At 45.9% G+C, this 19,028-nt stretch overlaps 1 protein-coding gene and 1 pseudogene across 1 annotated transcript in view; one reads left to right on the top strand and one right to left on the bottom strand.

Moving 5' to 3' along the window:
* MEDAG (mesenteric estrogen dependent adipogenesis) overlaps nt 1-18,652 on the bottom strand; it is a 21,948-nt gene extending 3,296 nt beyond the window's left edge. Inside the window, exons 1-3 of the mRNA XM_027116568.1 lie at nt 18,151-18,652; nt 8,404-8,513; nt 5,549-5,661 (exon numbers count right to left, since the gene is read on the bottom strand). Coding sequence (XP_026972369.1) covers nt 5,549-5,661; nt 8,404-8,513; nt 18,151-18,437 — 510 coding nt within the window. The 5' untranslated portion in view covers nt 18,438-18,652. The remainder of the gene's footprint in view (nt 1-5,548; nt 5,662-8,403; nt 8,514-18,150) is intronic.
* Nucleotides 8,693-18,142, top strand: LOC113625527 (60S ribosomal protein L30-like; annotated as a pseudogene).
* Nucleotides 18,653-19,028: the final 376 nt, after the last annotated feature.

The raw sequence follows: 19,028 nt of genomic DNA on the forward strand, positions 1-19,028 counted from the left end.
TAAGTCCATGCCACTCTCTCACTTCATCCCAGCTTACCCTTCCCCCTCCCCGTGTCCTCAAGTCCATTCTCTACGTCTGCGTCTTTATTCCTATCCTGTCCCTAGATTCTGCAGAACCTTTTTTTTTTTTTTAGATTCCATATATATGTGTTAGCATACTGTATTTGTTTTTCTCTTTCTGACTTACTTCACTCTGTATGACAGACTCTAGGTCCATCCACCTCACTACAAATAACTCAATTTCGTTTCTTTCTATGGCTGAGTAATATTCCATTGCATATATGTGCCACATCTTCTTTATCCATTCATCTGTCGATGGACACTTACGTTGCTTCCATGTCCTGGCTATTGTAAGTAGAGCTGCAATGAACATTTTGGTACATGACTCTTTTTGAATTATGGTTTTCTCAGGGTATATGCCCAGTAGTGGGATTGCTGGGTCGTATGGTAGTTCTATTTTTAGTTTTTTAAGGAAACTCCATACTGTTCTCCATAGTGACTGTATCAATTTACATTCTCACCAACAGTGCAGGAGGGTTCCCTTTTCTCCACACCCTCTCCAGCATTTATTGTTTGTAGATTTTTTGATGATGGCCATTCTGACCAGTGTGAGGTGATACCTCATTGCAGCTTTGATTTGCATTCCTCTAATGATTAGTGATGTTGAGCATCCTTTCATGTGTTTATTGGCAATCTGTATATCTTCTTTGAAGAAATGTCTATTTAGGTCTTCTGCCCATTTTTGGATTGGGTTGTTTTTTTGATACTGAGCTGCATGAGCTGCTTGTAAATTTTGGGGATTAATCCTTTGTCAGTTGCTTCATTTGCAAATATTTTCTCCCATTCTGAGGGTTGTATTTTCGTCTTGTTTATGGTTTCCTTTGCTGTGCAAAAGCTTTGAAGTTTCATTAGGTCCCATTTGTTTATTTTTGTTTTTATTTCCATTTCTCAAGGAGCTGGGTCAAAAAGGATCTTGCTGTGATTTATGTCATAGAGTGTTCTGCGTATGTTTTCCCCGTAGAGTTTTATAGTGTCTGGCCTTACATTTAGGTCTTTAATCCATTTGGAGTTTATTTATGTGTATGGTGTTAGGGAGTGTTCTAATTTCATTCTTTTACATGTATCTGTCCAGTTTTCTCAGCACCACTTTTTGAAGAGGCTGTCTTTTCTCCATTGTATATTCTTGCCTCCTTTATCAAAAATAAGGTGACCAGGGGGCTTCCCTGGTGGCGCAGTGGTTGAGAGTCCACCTGCCGATGCAGCGGACACGGGTTTGTGCCCCGGTCCAGGAAGATCCCACATGCCGCAGAGCGGCTGGGCCCGTGAGCCATGGCCACTGAGCCTGTGCGTCCGGAGCCTGTGCTCCACAGCGGGAGAGGCCACAACGGAGAGAGGCCCACGTACCGCAAAAAAAAAAAAAAAGTCCAGTCAATGAAGTTGCTTTCACATGTGCGAGCAACAGGGCTATAAAAAATAAATAAGGTGACCATATGTGCATGGGTTTATCTCTGGGCTTTCTATCCTGTTCCATTGATCTATATTTCTGTTTTTGTGCCAGTACCATACTGTCTTGATTACTGTAGCTTTGTAGTATAGTCTGAAGTCAGGGAGCCTGATTCCTTCAGCTCCGTTTTTCTTTCTCAAGATTGCTCTGGCTATTCGTGGTCTTTTTTTTTTTCGGGGTCTTTTATGTTTCCATACACATTGTGAAATTTTTTGTTGTAGTTCTGTGAAAACTGCCATTGGTAGTTTGATACAGATTGCATTGAATCTGTAGATTGCTTTGGGTAGTATAGTCATTTTCACAGTGTTGATTCTTCCAATCCAAGAACATGGTATTTCTCTCCATCTGTTTATATCACCTTTAATTTCTTTCATAGTGTCTTATAGTTTTCTGCATACAAGTCTTTTGTCTCCTTAGGTAGGCTTATTCCTAGGTATTTTATTCTTTTTGTTGCAATGGTAAATGGGACTGTTTCCTTAATTTCTCTTTCAGAGTTTTCATCATTAGTGTTTAGGAATGCAAGAGATTTCTGTGCATTAATTCTGTATACTGCTACTTTACCAAATTCATTGATTAGCTGTAGTAGTTTTCTGGTAGCTTCTTTAGGATTCTCTATGTATAGTATCATGTCATCTGCCAACAGTAACAGCTTTACTTCTTCTTTTCCAATTTGTGTTCCTTTTATTTCTTTTTCTTCTCTCATTGCTCTGGCTCAAACTTGCAAAACTATGTTGAATAATAGTGGTGAGAGTGGACAACCTTGTCTTATTCCTGATCTTAGAGAAAATGGGTTCAGTTTTTCACCACTGCAAATGATGTTGGCTGTGGGTTTGTCATACATGGCCTTTATTATGTTGAGGTAGCTTCCCTCTGTGATTACTTTCTGGAGGGTTTTTATCATAAACAGGTTGAAAGCTGTTGAAAGGTTGTTGAAAGCTTTTTCTGCATCTATTGAGATGATCATATTGTTTTTTCCTTCAATTTGTTAATATGGTTTATCACATTGATTTGCGTATGTTGAAGAATCCTTGCATTTCTGGGATAAACCCCACTTGATCATGGTGTATTATCCTTTTAATGTGCTGTTGGATTCTGTTTGCTCGTATTTTGTTGAGGATTTTTGCATCTATGTTCCTCAGGGAAATTGGTCTGTAGTTTTCTTTCTTTGTGACATCTTTGTCTGGTTTTGGTATCAAGGTGATGGTGGCCTCCTAGAATGAGTTTAGGAGTGTTCCTCCCTCTGCTATATTTTGGAAGAGTTTGAGAAGGATAGGTGTTAGCTCTTCTCTAAATGTTTGATAGAATTCACCTGTGAAGCCATCTGGTCCTGGCCTTTTGTTTGTTGGAAGATTTTTCATCACAGTCTCAATTTCAGTACTTGTAGTTGGTCTGTTTATTTTTTCGATTTCTTCCTGGTTCAGTCTCAGAAGGTTATACCTGTCTAAGAATTTGTCCATTTCTTCCAGGTTGTCCATTTTATTGGCCTATACTTGCTTGTAGCAATCTCTCATGATCCTTTGTATTTCTGCAGTGTCAGTTGTTACTTCTCCTTTTTCATTTCTAATTCTATTGATTTGAGTCTTCTCCCTTTTTTTCTTTATGAGTCTGGCTAATGGTTTATCAATTTTGTTTATCTTCTCAAAGAACCAGCTTTTAGTTTTATTGATCTTTGCTACTGTTTCCATCATTTCTTTTTCATTTATTTCTGATCTGATTTTTCAGATTTCTTTCCTTCTGCTAACTCTGGGTTTTATTTGTTCTTCTTTCTCTAATTGCTTTAGGTGTAAGGTTAGGTTGTTTATTTGAGATGTTTCTTGTTCCTTGAGGTAGGATTCTATTGCTATAAACTTCCCTCTTAGAACTGCTTTTGCTGCATCCCATAGGTTTGGGGTCATCGTGTTTTCACTGTCATTTGTCTCTAGGTATTTTTTGATTTCCTCTTTGATTTCTTCAGTGATCTCTTGGTAATTTAGTAGTGTATTGTTTACCCTCCATGTGTTTGCATTTTTTACAGATTGTTTTCCTGTAATTGATGTCTAGTCTCATAGTGTGGTCAGAAAAGATACTTGATATGATTTCAATTTTCTTAAATTTACCAAGGCTTGATTTGTGACCCAAGACATGATCTATCCTGGAGAATGTTCCTTGAGCACTTGAGAAGAAAGTGTATTCTGTTGTTTTTGGATGGAATGTCCAATAAATATCAATTAAGTCCATCTTGTTTAATGTATCATTTAAAGCTTGTGTTTCCTTATTTATTTTCATCTTGGATGATCTGTCCATTGGTGAAAGTGGAGTGTTAAAGTCCCCTACTAGGATTGTGTTACTGTCAATTTTATGGCTGTTAGCATTTGCCTTGTGTATTGAGGTGTTCCTATGTTGGGTGCATAAATATTTAGAAATGTTATATCATCTTCTTGGATTGATCCCTTGTTCATTATGTAGTGTCCTTCTTTGTCTCTTGTAATAGTCTTTATTTTAAAGTCTATTTTGTCTGATATGAGAATTGCTACTCCAGCTTTCTTTTGATTTCCATTTGCATGGAATATCTTTTTCCATCCCCTCACTTTCAGTCTGTATGTGTCCCTAGGTCTGAAGTGGGCCTCTTGTAGACAGCATATATACGGGTCTTGTTTTTGTATCCATTCAGCCAGCCTATGTCTTTTGGTTGGAGCATTTAATCCATTTACATTTAAGGTAGTAATCAATACGTATGTTCCTATTACCATTTTCTTAATTGTTTTGGGTTTGTTATTGTAGGTCTTTTCCTTCTCTTGTGTTTCCTGCCTAGAGAAGTTCCTGTAGCATTTGTTGTAAAGCTGTTTTGGTGTTGCTGAATTCTAGTAGTTTTTGCTTGTCTGTAAAGGTTTTAATTTCTCCGTCAAATCTGAATGAGATCCTTGCTGGGTAGAGGAATCTTGGTTTTACGTTTTTCCCTTTCATCATTTTAGATATCTCCTGCCAGTCCCTTCTGGCTTGCAGAGTTTCTGCTGAAAGATCAACTATTAACCTTATGGGGATTCCCTTGTAAGTTATTTGTTGTTTTTCCCTTGCTGCTTTTAATATGTTTTCTTTGTATTTAATTTTTGATAGTTTGATTAATATGTGTCTTGGAGTGTTTCTCCTTGGATTTATCCTGTATGGGACTCTCTGCACTTCCTGGACTTGACTATTTCCTTTCCCATATTAGGGAAGTTTTCAACTATAATCTCTTCAAATATTTTCTCAGTCCCTCTCTTTTTCTCTTCTTCTTCTGGGACCCCTATAATTTGAATGTTAGTGCATTTAATGTTGTCCCAGAGGTCTCTGAGACTGTCCTCAATTCTTTTCATTCTTTTTTCTTTATTCTGCTCTGCAGTAGTTATTTCCACTATTTATCTTCCTGGTCACTTATCCGTTCTTCTGCCTCAGTTATTCTGCTATTGATCCCTTCTAGAGAATTTTTAATTTCATTTATTGTGTTGTTCATCATTGTTTGTTTGCTCTTTAGTTCTTCTAGGTCCTTGTTAAACGTTTCTTGTATTTCCTCCATTCTATTTCCAAGACTTTGGATCATCTTTACTATCATTACTCTGAATTCTTTTTCAGGTAGACTGCCTATTTCCTCTTCAGTTGTTTGGTCTGGTGTGTTGCTCCTTCCTTGCTGCTTCATCTGCTGTGTGTTTCTCTGTCTTCTCATTTTGCTTAACTTACTGTGTTTGGGGTCTCCTTTTCATGGGCTGCAGGTTCATCGTTCCTATTGGTTTTGGTGTCTGCCCTCAGTCAGTTGCCTTTATTTTTTTAAAACAAATCTTTGCATTTGCATCAAAATCCATGTAAAGACCTTGAACTGCTTGGTCAAATTTATATTTATTCTTACCCTATTTCTAAGAAGCTGCTAGAAACTAAGTTCATTTTATTGGTAGTGATAATGAAGCAATCGAAAAGGTCTGTGTCTGGATTCATTTAAGTTAGAGTTAAGCTCTAGGGACTCAGTCCTGGCCTGAAACACCCAGACCCGCTTCTGTGTGTTGGCAGCCCTGGATTCACACAAGCCAACCTCACCTGAAGCCAGTAGCTTTCTCCAATCACTGAGGAAATGACCATGTCCATCCCCTGCTCTATCTGTCTTCTTATCTTGGGGTGCCTGGTGTTCACAAGAAACGCATACGTTCTTTCTAGAAATTAGGAAGTAGAAGTCAGAAAACAAGGTTGCATGTGTACTTCTTAGTATCTGACAAAGCAGTGATTCCCACCATATTTGGAGATTTTATTAATTTATAACCTCCCTCGCTGCTCCCTCACTGCAAAGCCTAACCAGGTTTCTAGAAATGTTTCCAAGAAATTTGCAGGCGTGAGGAAGCTCCAGGATACTGTCAACGCAGGTTAGAAAATCAGCTCCCCCCAGGCTGCATTTTGTCACTCGTGCCTCAGAAATCGAAAGTTCCAGTCCATAATTATCACAGATAAGCACTGAGTCTCCTCTGTGTGCAGCCAGCATGGGAGCCAAAGTGAAAACTGGAGATGGCTGGTTTTCGTGTCACTGCCTTGCTGGATAAACAGCAACTTGGCTCTCACCCACATTTCCTCACTTACAAAGCAGAAAATCCATCCAGGGAAGGACGCTTCCCCCTCCCTCTTTCCCTGTCCTCCCCCAGAGACCTGGCTTTCAGTCTGCAAAGGGCTAGTCTAGAGTTCTAAGGACCAAGGTAATCTGAGATTGGTTCTCCTCCACGTCCCAGCCCAGGACAAGCCCAGCAGAAATGTCCCTCCCATTGTTTAAATAATGCCACGTCTGTGTCCTGGCAGTTGTTTTTTGTTCTTTATTTGATCGGTTTGGTTTGGTTTAAATCCAATTCTGTCCAGTTCTATCTAATCTAAGCAAAGGGGTGTTGTTTACTCCCTAGGAAATTTTAAATACTGCGAACCAACAACCTCTTAACTTTTCCAGCCCCCGGAATCAAGCTCCATGTCCTTCATTACTCAAGCACTTTTTCTAGGAAGACCCATAACATAGAATGCCACCCTTTGTTTAAAGGCCATGCACCAGCCATCATGTGATTTGGGGAACTGAACATCCTACACGGGCTTTGAGCATCAAACCTGCGGTCCACCAATAGCAAGTGTTACATCCCTGGGGAATACATTTTGAACTAACCTTTGCACTAACCTTATCCATCTTCTTTTTCCTTCCCCTGTTTTCCTTTCTCCCAAATTATTTTTTGGGGCACTTTAGATAGAAACTACCTTATTTCCTCTTTGAGAAAATATATAAATAAGCAAGTAAAGCAAGCCAGCTATTTGATACCTTGAATTAACTTTCACATAAACTAAACCAAGACCTTTGGGCTCATTAGATACTTAAGGCCGCCACCCTCCATCCACCGTTGTGCAGGTTGGGCAGGCTGTGCACTGCACAATTCTAGAGGATGCCAATCGCTTCCACATTGTCTACTTGTACATTTATTATGACAAACTTCTGGGAAGGATTAGTAAATTGTCTTGAGTTAATGGTGGCTTCTTCTAAATTTGCACAAAAGTACAAGTTTAGGATAGCAGCAGGGCTGGACGTGTTGCCCTAATCACAATTTTCATAATTTAAACTTGAGCATCTTAAGCTTTGTGTCACAGAATCTCCTCATTGCATGGCTCTCCTCACAGCCAAGGAGGACTGGGTTTCTCTACCTCCTTCCACAAGCATTATATAACTGCGAATCTTTTCAAGGCCACCCACAGATATTTCCTTTTACCACTCCCTGTATGTTCATTACAATGTTAAAATGGAGAGGTCTCTTATTCTTTCTTAAGAACCCTCCTGAGAGATCGATGCGGGAGGTATACTGGATACATCTGTGCTTTACATTCTTAGAGAATTCTCAGCTTTCTGGTCACCAGCAAGCCAAATAGCATCAGGGGCTCAGATGCTCTACCGAGCATTGCTTGTTACAGTGTGATCTGTTCCCGGCCCCTCCTGCCAAGAAGGACATTGTGACTTTGAAGTATGAAGTGAGAAGGGAATCTGAATGACTCTGAATGAGACGAGCAGAGAATCAGGTCCAACGAATCTGAATGAGGAAGGGCATGTCTGAGGAAGTCTATTTGGAATTTGTAGATCAATTCTTAATCTCTTGGTCTCATTTGAAGAACGTTATTTAGAAGTAAGTGTAAGAAACGCTACTGCTATTACAGCACTTATGCCCATGACTTTCCCCATGTATCACTGAGCGGGGGGGAGAAGGGAAAACTGAGATATTTTCGTATTGGAATTTGAGTTAATATAGTTGTTATCAGTCTGATTTCTGAAGAAACAATAAAGAGAGATCTCTAAAATTGAAATTCGAAGGCCAGAGCGTGAAACATAAAAGCATCTACGTAAGCGTTTATTTTCTTTACCTTAGTTTTCTCATGTATAAAATGGGGATGGGATAAGTACCGCATAGGCAGGACGGCCAGGCATCCTGGTTACGCCTGAGTCAGTTCTAGTTTATACCTTTATCCCAGCATACTTATTACAGTTCCTGCTTTCATGCTCAAAAATGTTCTCCTTTGCATGATATGCCCTACTGGGCTGTTGACCAATTATTCACATTAGCACATGCCTCACAGAAGTGCTTGATACATGGTAGGCAATATTATATATCATCATCTTCATCACTCTGGTCATTTTTGCAACCCCTGCAGGCTCAGAGATCACTTCCTGCTTAGACAGGAAGTATGAAACAAGACTCAGAGACAGATGGCTTCTGCCGTAGGATCACTTAGAGGTCTGCTCTGCAGGCTTGTGCTGTGCTGATGGCCTCACACACCAGGCTTCCAGCCTTGCACAAGCTGCTTTCTCCACGCCCAACTTCTACCTCATCGGCAGGCTACAGTCCACAGTCCAGCAAGGCAGAACCAAACCCAAACATTTACAAACCTACCTTTCGAGGAGTCCTTTTTGGTCTGTACATTAATAAAGAATAGCAATGGTTTGCTCAATATAGTTTCCCGGTAGTCTTTATAATCGCAGTAGTTGGTCAGTTCCACGTATCTATGAAAAAAGAAGAGATGATTACAAGTGCGATGTACCTTCCCATCGAGGTCAGGAAGGGGACGTACTGGACAGGTGCCTACTACATCCTCAGACCCTCTGAGGGAAGTCCCCTGAAATGTCCTTCGGGAGGCAACCATATCTTGTACCAAATAAATAAATCCCCTCCCCTGATCAGCATGCAAACTAAAGGTGGCCCTGGTCCTGGGGGTGCCTGGCACCAATACCTGGCTCTCAAGGGCAGCCTGGACCAGATGATGGCTAGTACCGTCTATCTTTGGGCTGTAAGCGTTCATTTGAAGCTACCGGAGCCCTATGTCTCTCTGGGTTGAGAATGAATTCTACTCAATAAGTGGAATTTTCTGGGTCTTCTCCAGTGTAGTCATCCTAACTGGTGGGTCTGAAATTTTCCTTTCCTTCTCTAATCCCAGGATAAACCCAGACGGCTCCATTGATTAGACAATCAACCAATATTCATATGAACCAATTCACATCTCCCTGATCGTGAGCTTGTGCAATTAAAAAAAACCAAAAAACAAAACTCATGTTGGATTTCTGCCCAGGGCCCTATTACATTTAGCCTCCTTGGTGTTAGTTCATTATTGCAGCCCAGGAAGATCTTTGTGTTTCTTGACTCTGTCCTCCAATATGATAGCTTTGTCTCCCTACTCTGCACATTTTCCAAGCAGCCTTTCTGTGTCTCTACCTGCACTGTTGATTTTAAAAAAGACAGATGCAAGTGCAAATTGGCTTCCTTCAAAAAGAACGCTAATTTTCTAACCAAACCCAAGCTCAGAAGCGGCATGGACACGGGCAGGCTGAGTGGCATCCAGCATGCTGGGGGATGTGGATACCCCAGTCCCTCTTCAAGACACAGCGGCTTCCCCACTGACTGGCACTACTGCAAGGTCTGCATGGACTGAATGGGCTGCTTTTGCTAAAGGGCCGCATGTTGGCTTCTGACATCTAGTCCCCTGCAGAGACGGCTCCCCTGTTTCTTTCCAGCTTCTTGTCCTTCCAGAGACTGACATGAAAATACCAGCCCTGGGGAGCGCCCGCAGCAGAGAGCTCTGGCCGCAAAGTCCCCTCAGCCTCCTTCCCCATTGTCCTCTCCCCACAGCCCACTTAGAGGGGCCGGAGCACGAGACGGGGACCCAGGCCTGGGTCAAAAGCAGTGGGAGAATATCCACCCCCCGAGTCAGGAAAAAACAGCTTCCACTGTCTGCCTCCAGCTTGGTTTCTTAGAAATCTGTGTCCTTTTTTCTTGGATTGTCAGATCTGATTTTGAGGGCTTTTAAAACCTGACCCCCGATGGAGCATCTAAAATGCTTCCTGCCTTCTATTTCACCAGGCTTTTAATGTAGCGTCCATCTCCCAACCCGGGGCACGTGGCTAGTTAGGGGGCTGGTCCTGCGGTGGGGAGGGGCACACAGGCTGGTGCACCCGGGGACGGAGAGTGGGTGCAGGTGTCGCTGTTCAGGGGTGTGGGCGCGAGGGGAGAGGAGGGTGGGAATGGAGAAGGGGGTTAGCAGTGGCATGGACTGGGTATGATAATGCAGACACAGACCAGGGATTTCCTAGGGTTCTCCCTCCGTGCCTCCCCTACCCCCATCCTCCTCTGGGCAGAGCAGTGCACAGTGAGGATGGGGTAAAGGGGCACCTGGCGGGAGCGGCACTGTGTCCCACATCAGCAGAGGGAGAATTTTCCTGTTCTTTGTCCCAACTGACCAACTGCCAAAAGGTACTGGAGAAAGGAAGCGAAGGAGAAGGAAGGAGAAAGGGAACCACGATTTGCTGGGTTCACTCACTCTCATTCAGCAGCATTCACTAAGCACCGGATGGTGTGCTGACACGTGCCTTGCACATCTGAGGAGCTCAGGGTCCAGGAATTGGGGATGGGGTAGCAGGGCGGCAGTACAGGGGCCCCTTGTGCGCCCCACCCTTCCACCATCCATCTATTCAGCTCCCAAGGACCTGGCCCAGGTGGGCAGAGAGACCTGGGCAGTGGTAGAGGAGAGGCCGGCCTGTGAGGCCTGTGGTTGCAGGGGGTGTGGGGAGGGGCAGGGGGAGAAAGCAGGAAGAAGAGCCTTTAGCAAAAGAAGGGCAAGCCTGATTGGACTAAACATCAAAGAGACAGATGCACGATGCTGGCTGGGGGTCGGGTACCACCTGTGATCCATCCAAAGCAATTTTCACGTTCTCCCACCTTGTGTATCATGGAGTTCATTTATCGTCATTTAAGCACTTAATATTTCCCTCACAGTGATTGCTCTACTCTCTCAATACCCACAGTCTGACTGTCACCCTCTAGGGCATGGACATGGTGCGCGTGTGTACAGGACACCCAGAAAATCTGCAGCTTTGAATACTATTCTGATGACCCAAACGGCAGTGCAGTACTTGCCTCTGCCTACAACGTCGACTGACATCTCATTGGAGGCATCACTGGCAGGAGGAAGATAAAAATCTCAACTTGGAAATGATCCCTGGTTGGAAAAATCATCAGTTTTCCACCAAATTCTCTGGAAGACTTTTTTGACTGCTGTAGGGCCCAGAGAGCTGTTATTCGGCCTGATCAAAGAAGGGAGACTGGGTGGGGAAGGGGAAAGGGGGCATCTTCTGGAGTTATGTATTGAGTTTAATGCAGAACCTATCCATGGGTCACCTCTTTTGGAGTCTGAATTTAATAAGATATCCTGAATCATAAGACTATGCTCAACATAACTTAATCTTCCTTTGATGATTCAGAGGCACTTTTCGGATCTTAACAGGGCTGTAAACATCATCACAGAGCATCGCCAGTTATCACTGTGCCACAGATGTGGGAAAAGGCTGCTCACTCGAGAGCTCTGATAACACCATGTACAGACGAGAGATTGCGGCAAGATCCCTACTTAACCCTCCGTTTAAACCAGGTCACAAATAAGAACCACTTCCTTAATTCATCCATCCCCAGCCTCCCGGTTACTGTCCAATTGTTAAACACCTCAAAATTGCAGTGGAATAAATACATGTGAGCATCCCTTTGGAATTCACTGGTATGAAATCTGGATATGTAAGTCACTAAAATACAAAGATTGAGGACCTAGTTGCTAAATCTCACAGGTCTTCAAGTACCTGACATTCAACCACCAGTTTTGTTTCAAGATGAGCCTGACTAGACGACCTTAGGGACCAGTTATCTCATCTTCAATCATGCATATTTATGAATTACTCATGCAAATATTGCTTCTGTGTCCTAGATATTTATTCTATTCGCTGAAGTTTTCATTAGGGATGAGAAGCAAACAGTTTAAGATAGTTCCTTTAAACTCTCATTTCTTCATTGCTTTTATCCTGGCCCCAAAATGCTGCTAGGCTGGAACTTTCTACACCTGGCTTTAATCCAAAGATTGAAAGGCAGAACAATGTGATAGAAAGCATAGTGTTCGAAATAAGAAGATTTAATTCACGTTCTAATTGACTGGCTGTGTGAACTCAGTCCCAGAGCCACAACTCATTATGACCTTCAGTGAGTTACTTAACCCACTGAACCCATCCCCTCATCTGTAAAAGGGATATAACGGTATTGCCTTCCATTTGATGATGTAATGCAGTGCCAGTAACATAGACGTATGTACTTGGGCCCATAGTAGATGCTCAACAAACATTATTAGTGTCTTTAATTCTGGCCAACTCCGCTGGCCTTAGCGTGAAGTTCTGTAAGCTTCTGACACACAACCAGGGCTGTGTTCATTTGAGTGACCAGGAAAGGAGGACTATATGAATATCTAAAAAATAAGTAAGGGTTTCTCTTTCCTTGCTCCAATTTCTTTCCTCATCTTTTCAGTTTGGAAGGCTAGAGGGAGCAGTTTAACGAAGGCAACACCTGAAAGATGGGACCAAGACAGAACATTGAATTTTTGCTTCTAGCAAATCAGGAGTAGCTGAAAGATCACCCATCCTCTAAGATGCCAACGCTTCTCCAGAGTTTTCTTCAAATTTTACATCATCTTTAGCATGACTTGAAAAGCTGCTCCAAATTTCCCTGGTCCCTGATGACTGAATGCTCAAAGACAAACAGGAATTCGGACACACGGCTCCCATCTCGTGTGTGTGTGTGTGTGTGTGTGTGTGTGTGTGTGTGTGTTCATTTTTTAAAGTATGGAGGAAGGAGCAGATAAAAAGAGAAATATATTGGAATAGTCCTTGTGTAAAAGGGCCAGAAATTGCTAACAGCTTCCACAGTCCTTTGCTGTGACTAAGCAAAAGCTTACAGGGACATTCTTTCCAGTGTTAACTTGTTAGTTTTATGCAAAGCCTTCCCTACACACTTAAACAATTCCTTCTGTTCACTCCCTCACCTCCTTCTTCTGCCCCAACTCTAGTTAAATAAGCAAAAATTTCAGATTTATCACTCTAACATCTGTAACTCTAATCAACGATACACGTGTTCATTCATTCATTCGTGCAAGAAACATTTACTGAGCACCTACTATGTGCTGGGCACCGGGGACACAAAACGAAGAAGGAAACAGTCCCACTTTCCAGAAGCATATAGTCTACTGGGGAGACAGCTAAGAAAATGTATCATTTCAATATGAAATGATACACATCTAAGGCCTTGTTGCTTAAAGTCTGATCATTGGACCAACAGTACTGGCATCACGGGGGAGCTTGCAAACCTGCAGAATCCTGGGTCCCTCTCCAAATGTATTTGCTCGAAAATCTGTATTTTCACAAGAGCCTAAGGAGACCTGCAAAAACTTATTTAAAGTTTAAGAAGCACTGGTCTAAGCCACGGTCCCTGTTTTTCAGAGGATTACAAACGAGTTAATCATTCAAACACACACATGCCAGAAGAACGCACAGTTCTCTGCACTCAGGCATCCGCAGGGCCATGTCCTAGTAACGTAACTAAGAAGGAGCAAAGCCAAGGGGCTAGGAGCTAGAGCCACTTGCTGAGCTGGGACAGGAACAGAGGAAGGATTGTTCCGTCGGGCCGAACAGACTGCCAACGGGAGGGCAGAAGCAGGAGGGAGATGGGGACCCCGGGGGGAGTCTTGGTTTAGCTAAGCCTTGTGGACTGCACGTGGAGGCATCCAGGCCCACAGACAGGCATGTGCAAGGACCGGAGGGTAGCTGAAAGGGCAAAGCAAGTCTCCGGAGGAAGAAGGTAGCAAAGGCTAGTGCCCTTTGTTTTGAATCACCGATTTGGGTTTGATTCCTGTCTCTGTGAGTTCAGCAAGTTTCTTAACCTTGTTGAGATGCATTTCCTCACCTGTAAAATCTGGCTGATAAGAGGTACCCCATGAGGTGGCTGAAAGACGAAATAGTGTGTGTGAAGCACTTGGCCTTGGGGTTGCTTGGTAGGTACATAAGCTGACGTTTGTCCCATGATGAACAGGTACCAATGACTGTTTTGAGAACTTCATACATTTTAATTGTGAACAACAACCCTATAAGGTTGTTGGCAATATTATTCCCATTTTACAGCTAAGAAGACTGAGTCACGGAGATTAAGTAACTTTCCCAAGTCACTCAGCTAGTAAGCAGCAGAACTAGGACTCAAACCAAGGCAGCCTGGTCCTGGCGTTCATGCCTGTCCACACTTACTCCGAAGTGAATCCCGTAAAAATCATAGCTCAACACGTGAGAGATTATAATTCATCAATATCACTATAAGTCCTGTTTAGGGGCTGCTGTCCTGGGCAGGTCATCAAATCCAAGACTCAGACATGCGGACCAAAGCAGAGGACAGGTCGGGGGCTTGCTGAGGGCAACAGCAAGGGTGGCCGGGCTGCATACAGGGATGTTTCTGAGACGTGGCCTGGGCCACAGACAGAGCCCAAGCACCTCCCCCCAGTGAAAATCTAAGTATGATCCAACCCTGACTCTCCTCCCCTGTGTCCCCTGCCCCAGGCAGCTGATCTCGAGGTAGGTGTGACTGTCACCCAGCTAACAGCTGGTCAGATCTGGGCAGAAGCAGGTCACAGCACTGCTTTTAGTGGCTTCCTTCAAACCACTGGACTTACTTTCTCTTTTAGGCTGATTATATAAGATGTGTACTGGCTGACGTCATTCCAGTTATTAATTTGAGGTTCCGGAAATCTATAAGAAAGCCGCTGTGGTCTACAGGAAGCCAGAATTATTCCAGGTTCGAGGCAGTTTGCTGACAGGGTGGGCTGCATGGTTATAGCTAAACGCTGTGGAGAGGCCCCGGTCCCGCAGCTCACCAGCATCTCACCCAGGGAAACTATTTAATCTCTCTGAGTCCTAATTTTCTCATCTGTAAAAAAGGGAAACAGACAATGGTGCCGACTTTGTCAGCTTTTGTGAGATAGCTGTGAAATACTTTGCACCCATTGCTGGTACTCAAGTAAGCATTAGTGGCCACCACTATTATTGTTCTTATTTTTATTACCCAAGCAGCCTCTTTCATGCTAGAGGACCACTGAAAACAGGGAATTAGAGCTCCTCTTTGTCAAATGTTTGCCATTCCATCCCACTAAAAGGCTGCGTTATAGGAAAAAGAGGTAAGGGAGGGTGTGTGTGTGTGTGTGTGTGTGTGTGTGTGTGTGTGGTAGTTAATGGTAATTTGCACCTGGAACCCTGAGCAAGTTTCGTTTGTAACATGGGTGGGAATCCTGAGCTTGAAAGAAAAAAATAGCAATAAAGATCTTGCCATAAATCCCCGACGGGAGGACAAGGAAATTTCAAGCAGGCTCTCAGGACTGGGTGCCACCACTAGGCCTTCCCACCACCCTAGTTTTCCTGAGGCTTATTTAGCAGGTACATATTTAGGAAAATGTTCCAGTATTACGAAACAAACCAGAGCGCGTAGAACCACTGAAATCTCCTCTTACTCTCTGAGCACGTGAATCGTATGAATGTCAGCGTCAGGAGCTCTTAGCCTCTTGGGGTTCTCTGGGAAAGGACCTTGTGAAAGTCACAGCACACACTTCTGAGGCCACGAGAAGAAATCCTGCTTATGCTGTGGGCTTATCCCACACCAAAATATTTGTTGAATGATTCAAAGAAAACCAAAAGAACTAAATAAAGAGGAAGGATTCTTAACCTGGATCCAAGCATCTCATAAACTACCGGCATGGTCAGCAACATTAGGTGTATCTCGACCTTTCTGGCAAGAAGGTCTACCTACGATTCTCAAAAGCTTGATGGTCCAAAACGATTAAGAATCATCACCCTGTGTTTCTTACTCTCCAGCCATCTCGGCAGCTGCTCTTGGTTGGGGACCATCCCACACCTAAGGCAGGAATATGGGCCACAAAGAAGACAAAAACGCCACTGGAGTCCATCAACTCTAGGCCCCAGGGTGTTATAAAAAGTGGAAAGTGCATGGTGGGGTACAAGGTGACTCTGAAGATGATACACTAGGAAGGCAAAGCAAAACTGGCCATCCTCGCCAAGAACTGCCTGACCTCGAGGAAATATGCCACGTCAGCCAAAACTGGTGTCCAGGACCACAGGGGCAACGACACTGAACTGGGCAGAGCCTGAAAGAAATACTGCAGAGTATGCAAGGGGCTGTCCCTGAGCCGCGTGATTCTGGGGTCTTTAGAAGTGCGCCAGAACTCACTGGTAAAAAGGAAACCGCGTAAAATTCTTCTTCAACTAAACTAGAGCTTATTGAAGGAAGGAAGGGAGGGAGAGAGAGAGAGGGGAAGGAAGGACTGAAGAGAGAAAGAAAGAAATGAAGTACTGCTTTTTGAGAGAGGAAGTTGTGTGCTATCTCCACACAACTGGGTAAATCTGTGTCCATTTGAGGAGCGGCCACTTCAGACAGCTGTGTTCGACTATGCACCCCACTCCTGATGCATGAGAGCAAAACCTCTCACTGCTGTCCACAGCCGTCTTCCCCCTCTTTCTAGAAGGCTCTCTCCATTCAGACCAGGTTCCCTATCGTCCTCCAGGACTGTACACCCAGGTATAAGGGGCTGCTGTGCTTGCATAGTGCGTTCCCTGAGAGGAAGACAGGTTGTTCCTTCCACCTCCCCAATTATTCTCAGGGGCGCCTTGGTACTCCCAGGGTACCAAAGCCTTCACACGATTGCTTAGACAACGAGAACCTTGTATTTGCTGATTCCTGTTTGCACCCTGGTCTGTGTCACCTGGTCATTGTTTATTCTGGACTCTGAACTGCCAGGGGAACGCTGCTGTTCCTTCGGGGAGGAGATATTCAAAGCAAGAGTTGAACAACCAGACTTCAAAACCATTGTAAGCTTCGCAGCATTGTTTGCTGAGACTGGGAGAGCTGACTCTGTCAAAGCCTAACCTATAGCTTCAATTAATTCTGGACATTTAAATTTTTCATACTCTGTTAATACAACGGTTATCTTCTTTTAAAATCTTTGCAAATCTTATTTCTAACTCAGTTCCTCCCACCGCCCCCTGCTTATGGCTTGGAATTTTCAATTCACTAAGAAAGGGAGAAATTCTTGCTGGGGAATGGTTTTTCAGGCCCTCAAAGCCCTCAGTATCTTTGTGTGAAAAAGCAAGGTTTTCCCCAGCAGCTTTGAAGAAGGTATTTTAAACATCTCATTTTGTTTGCTTCCCCCCTCTTGGCTTGGTCCCACCCACAGGGTGACCCTGGCCCTTGTCTTTCCCCGGAGCTAAGGCTTTCTATCTTAATAGCTGGCCAGCTTCCCCACCTCTGAACCAACCTCGAGACTGCACTGCCCGCTTCCCAGCACTCAGCTCTGCAACACAAATATAAGCACCACCACCCGCCTGCCCCCCCCAGCCCCCGACCTCTGGAGGCACAAGGTGACCTCTGGTAGCAAGAGGCGCAGAATGCAGCGTGAAGCTCCCTCCTCCTTTACCCCGTCAAAGCCTGCCTCCGATAGACGACATCCCTGCTGGCTTCGAGTCTGCTAGGAAGGGCTTCAGGCACTTTGGCCACCACAGTCAAGCATCCTGTGACCCTCCATCAAATTCGGTTTGGCCCAAGCTCTGTCCCCGGATCCTGGAAGCCACACTCATCCCTCTCATTTTCCCAGAACTGAACTGCCCACTCGACAGCCCACACGGCCCTGGGCTGGACTTCACGGGTCTCTGGTCCCTTCTCAGCCACCGTTAATTGATTTATTTTTTGAAAACTCACTGAGGCCAAAGATGGGAAACTTTAAACTTCTGCACGCTTCTCCCCGGGCCTCCTCACTGGATAAAGCTCCTAGGGCACGGAAGAGAACATCCTCTCCCCTTCCCTTCCCCCAATTCTAAAGCCAGGGTGTGAGTCTCTGCTGAGCAACATCCCCAAAGGGTGTGCCCCCAATTTGAGCTCATTTGATCCAGTTAAGGGGCCAGAAGGAAGACTCATCCACCAGTTCACGCACTCCCCACCCTGCTCTCCCTCAGGCGCCTGCCCAGTGCCCTCCCGGGGCAGCTTGGACAGCTGCAGAACGTCAGTGCCAGGGGCAGAGAAAGCCAGGGCCGGGGGCGGGGCAGGGCGGGGGGGGGGGGGGGGGGGAGTTTTGCACCTCCGAGTGACGTTAGCAATGAGAAAAATCTGAAAATGTGATGAAGGAGGAGATCCAGGCTGGATCTCAGGAAGTGAGGCCAGAGGACTGGGATGGGCAGCGGGGTGAAGGCCTCGGCAGGGACCAGGCGGCGGGGACCAGGCGGCGGGCCCACCCACCTCCTGATGTAGCTGCTGAGGCGGTAGAGCTGTCCGTCGAGGCGCACGAGGCCGTCGCTGAAGACGTTAAAGCCCCCGCGCGTGGCCGCGGGTTCCGCGGGCTCCGCGGGGCCCGGGACCACCAGCTGGTCGCCGCGCAGCTGGAAGGCGCCGGGCTGCAGGCGCAGCAGCTGGGCCAGGGGCAGCAGGGCCAGCTCGCAGTCGCACGTCCACAGGCTGCGCAGCTCCCCCGACGAGATGGAGGTCAGGCTCGGCCTGGCCGCCGGCGCGCTTTCCAGACCCGCCATGGCCCGGCCCGCGCTCCTGCCGTCGATGGACCCCGACAGGGGCCGGGCGCCCCGACTCGGTCGGCCCCGCGCCCGGGTCGCCGCTCAGGTGCTGCCGGGCCGCCTGCCCGCCGGCGAGGAGCGAAGCTCTGCAGGCACCGCGCGGAGAAAGCGGCCCCGGCGCCGCGCGGCCCTTTTATCCGCCCCGCGCCCCTCCCGGCCCTCGGGCACGACCCCAGACGCTCAGGGCGCGTTTCGGCATCTCAGGACTTGGCAGCGCCCGCTGGCAGCCAAGGGTTACTCATCCCCCTGGGGTGCGCTGCTCCACGCCTGGGGCTGGTCCCGCCCCTGCCTGGACACTGCCTGGGAGGGGACACGCTGCCGGTGGGGACACTGCCAGAGTGGGGGGGACACTGCCGGGCGGGTGGACACTGCCGGGGACGGACACTGCCGGAGGTGGGGGGACGCTGCCGGGAGGGGGAGTGGGGAGAGGCTGAGGGGGGTGCGGGAGACTCCACCGGGGGTGCCGGGTCTGGCCCGCGGTGGGAGGGAGGGCGTGCAGCTCCCACCCTCCCCCAAAGCACCACACTTCATCGCACTGGTCAGAGGGAG

Source organism: Aethalodelphis obliquidens, unplaced genomic scaffold (genome assembly GCF_003676395.1).
Source record: "Aethalodelphis obliquidens isolate GAN/ISIS:26980383/991018 unplaced genomic scaffold, ASM367639v1 scaffold16, whole genome shotgun sequence".
Classification (NCBI taxonomy): domain Eukaryota; kingdom Metazoa; phylum Chordata; class Mammalia; order Artiodactyla; family Delphinidae; genus Aethalodelphis; species Aethalodelphis obliquidens.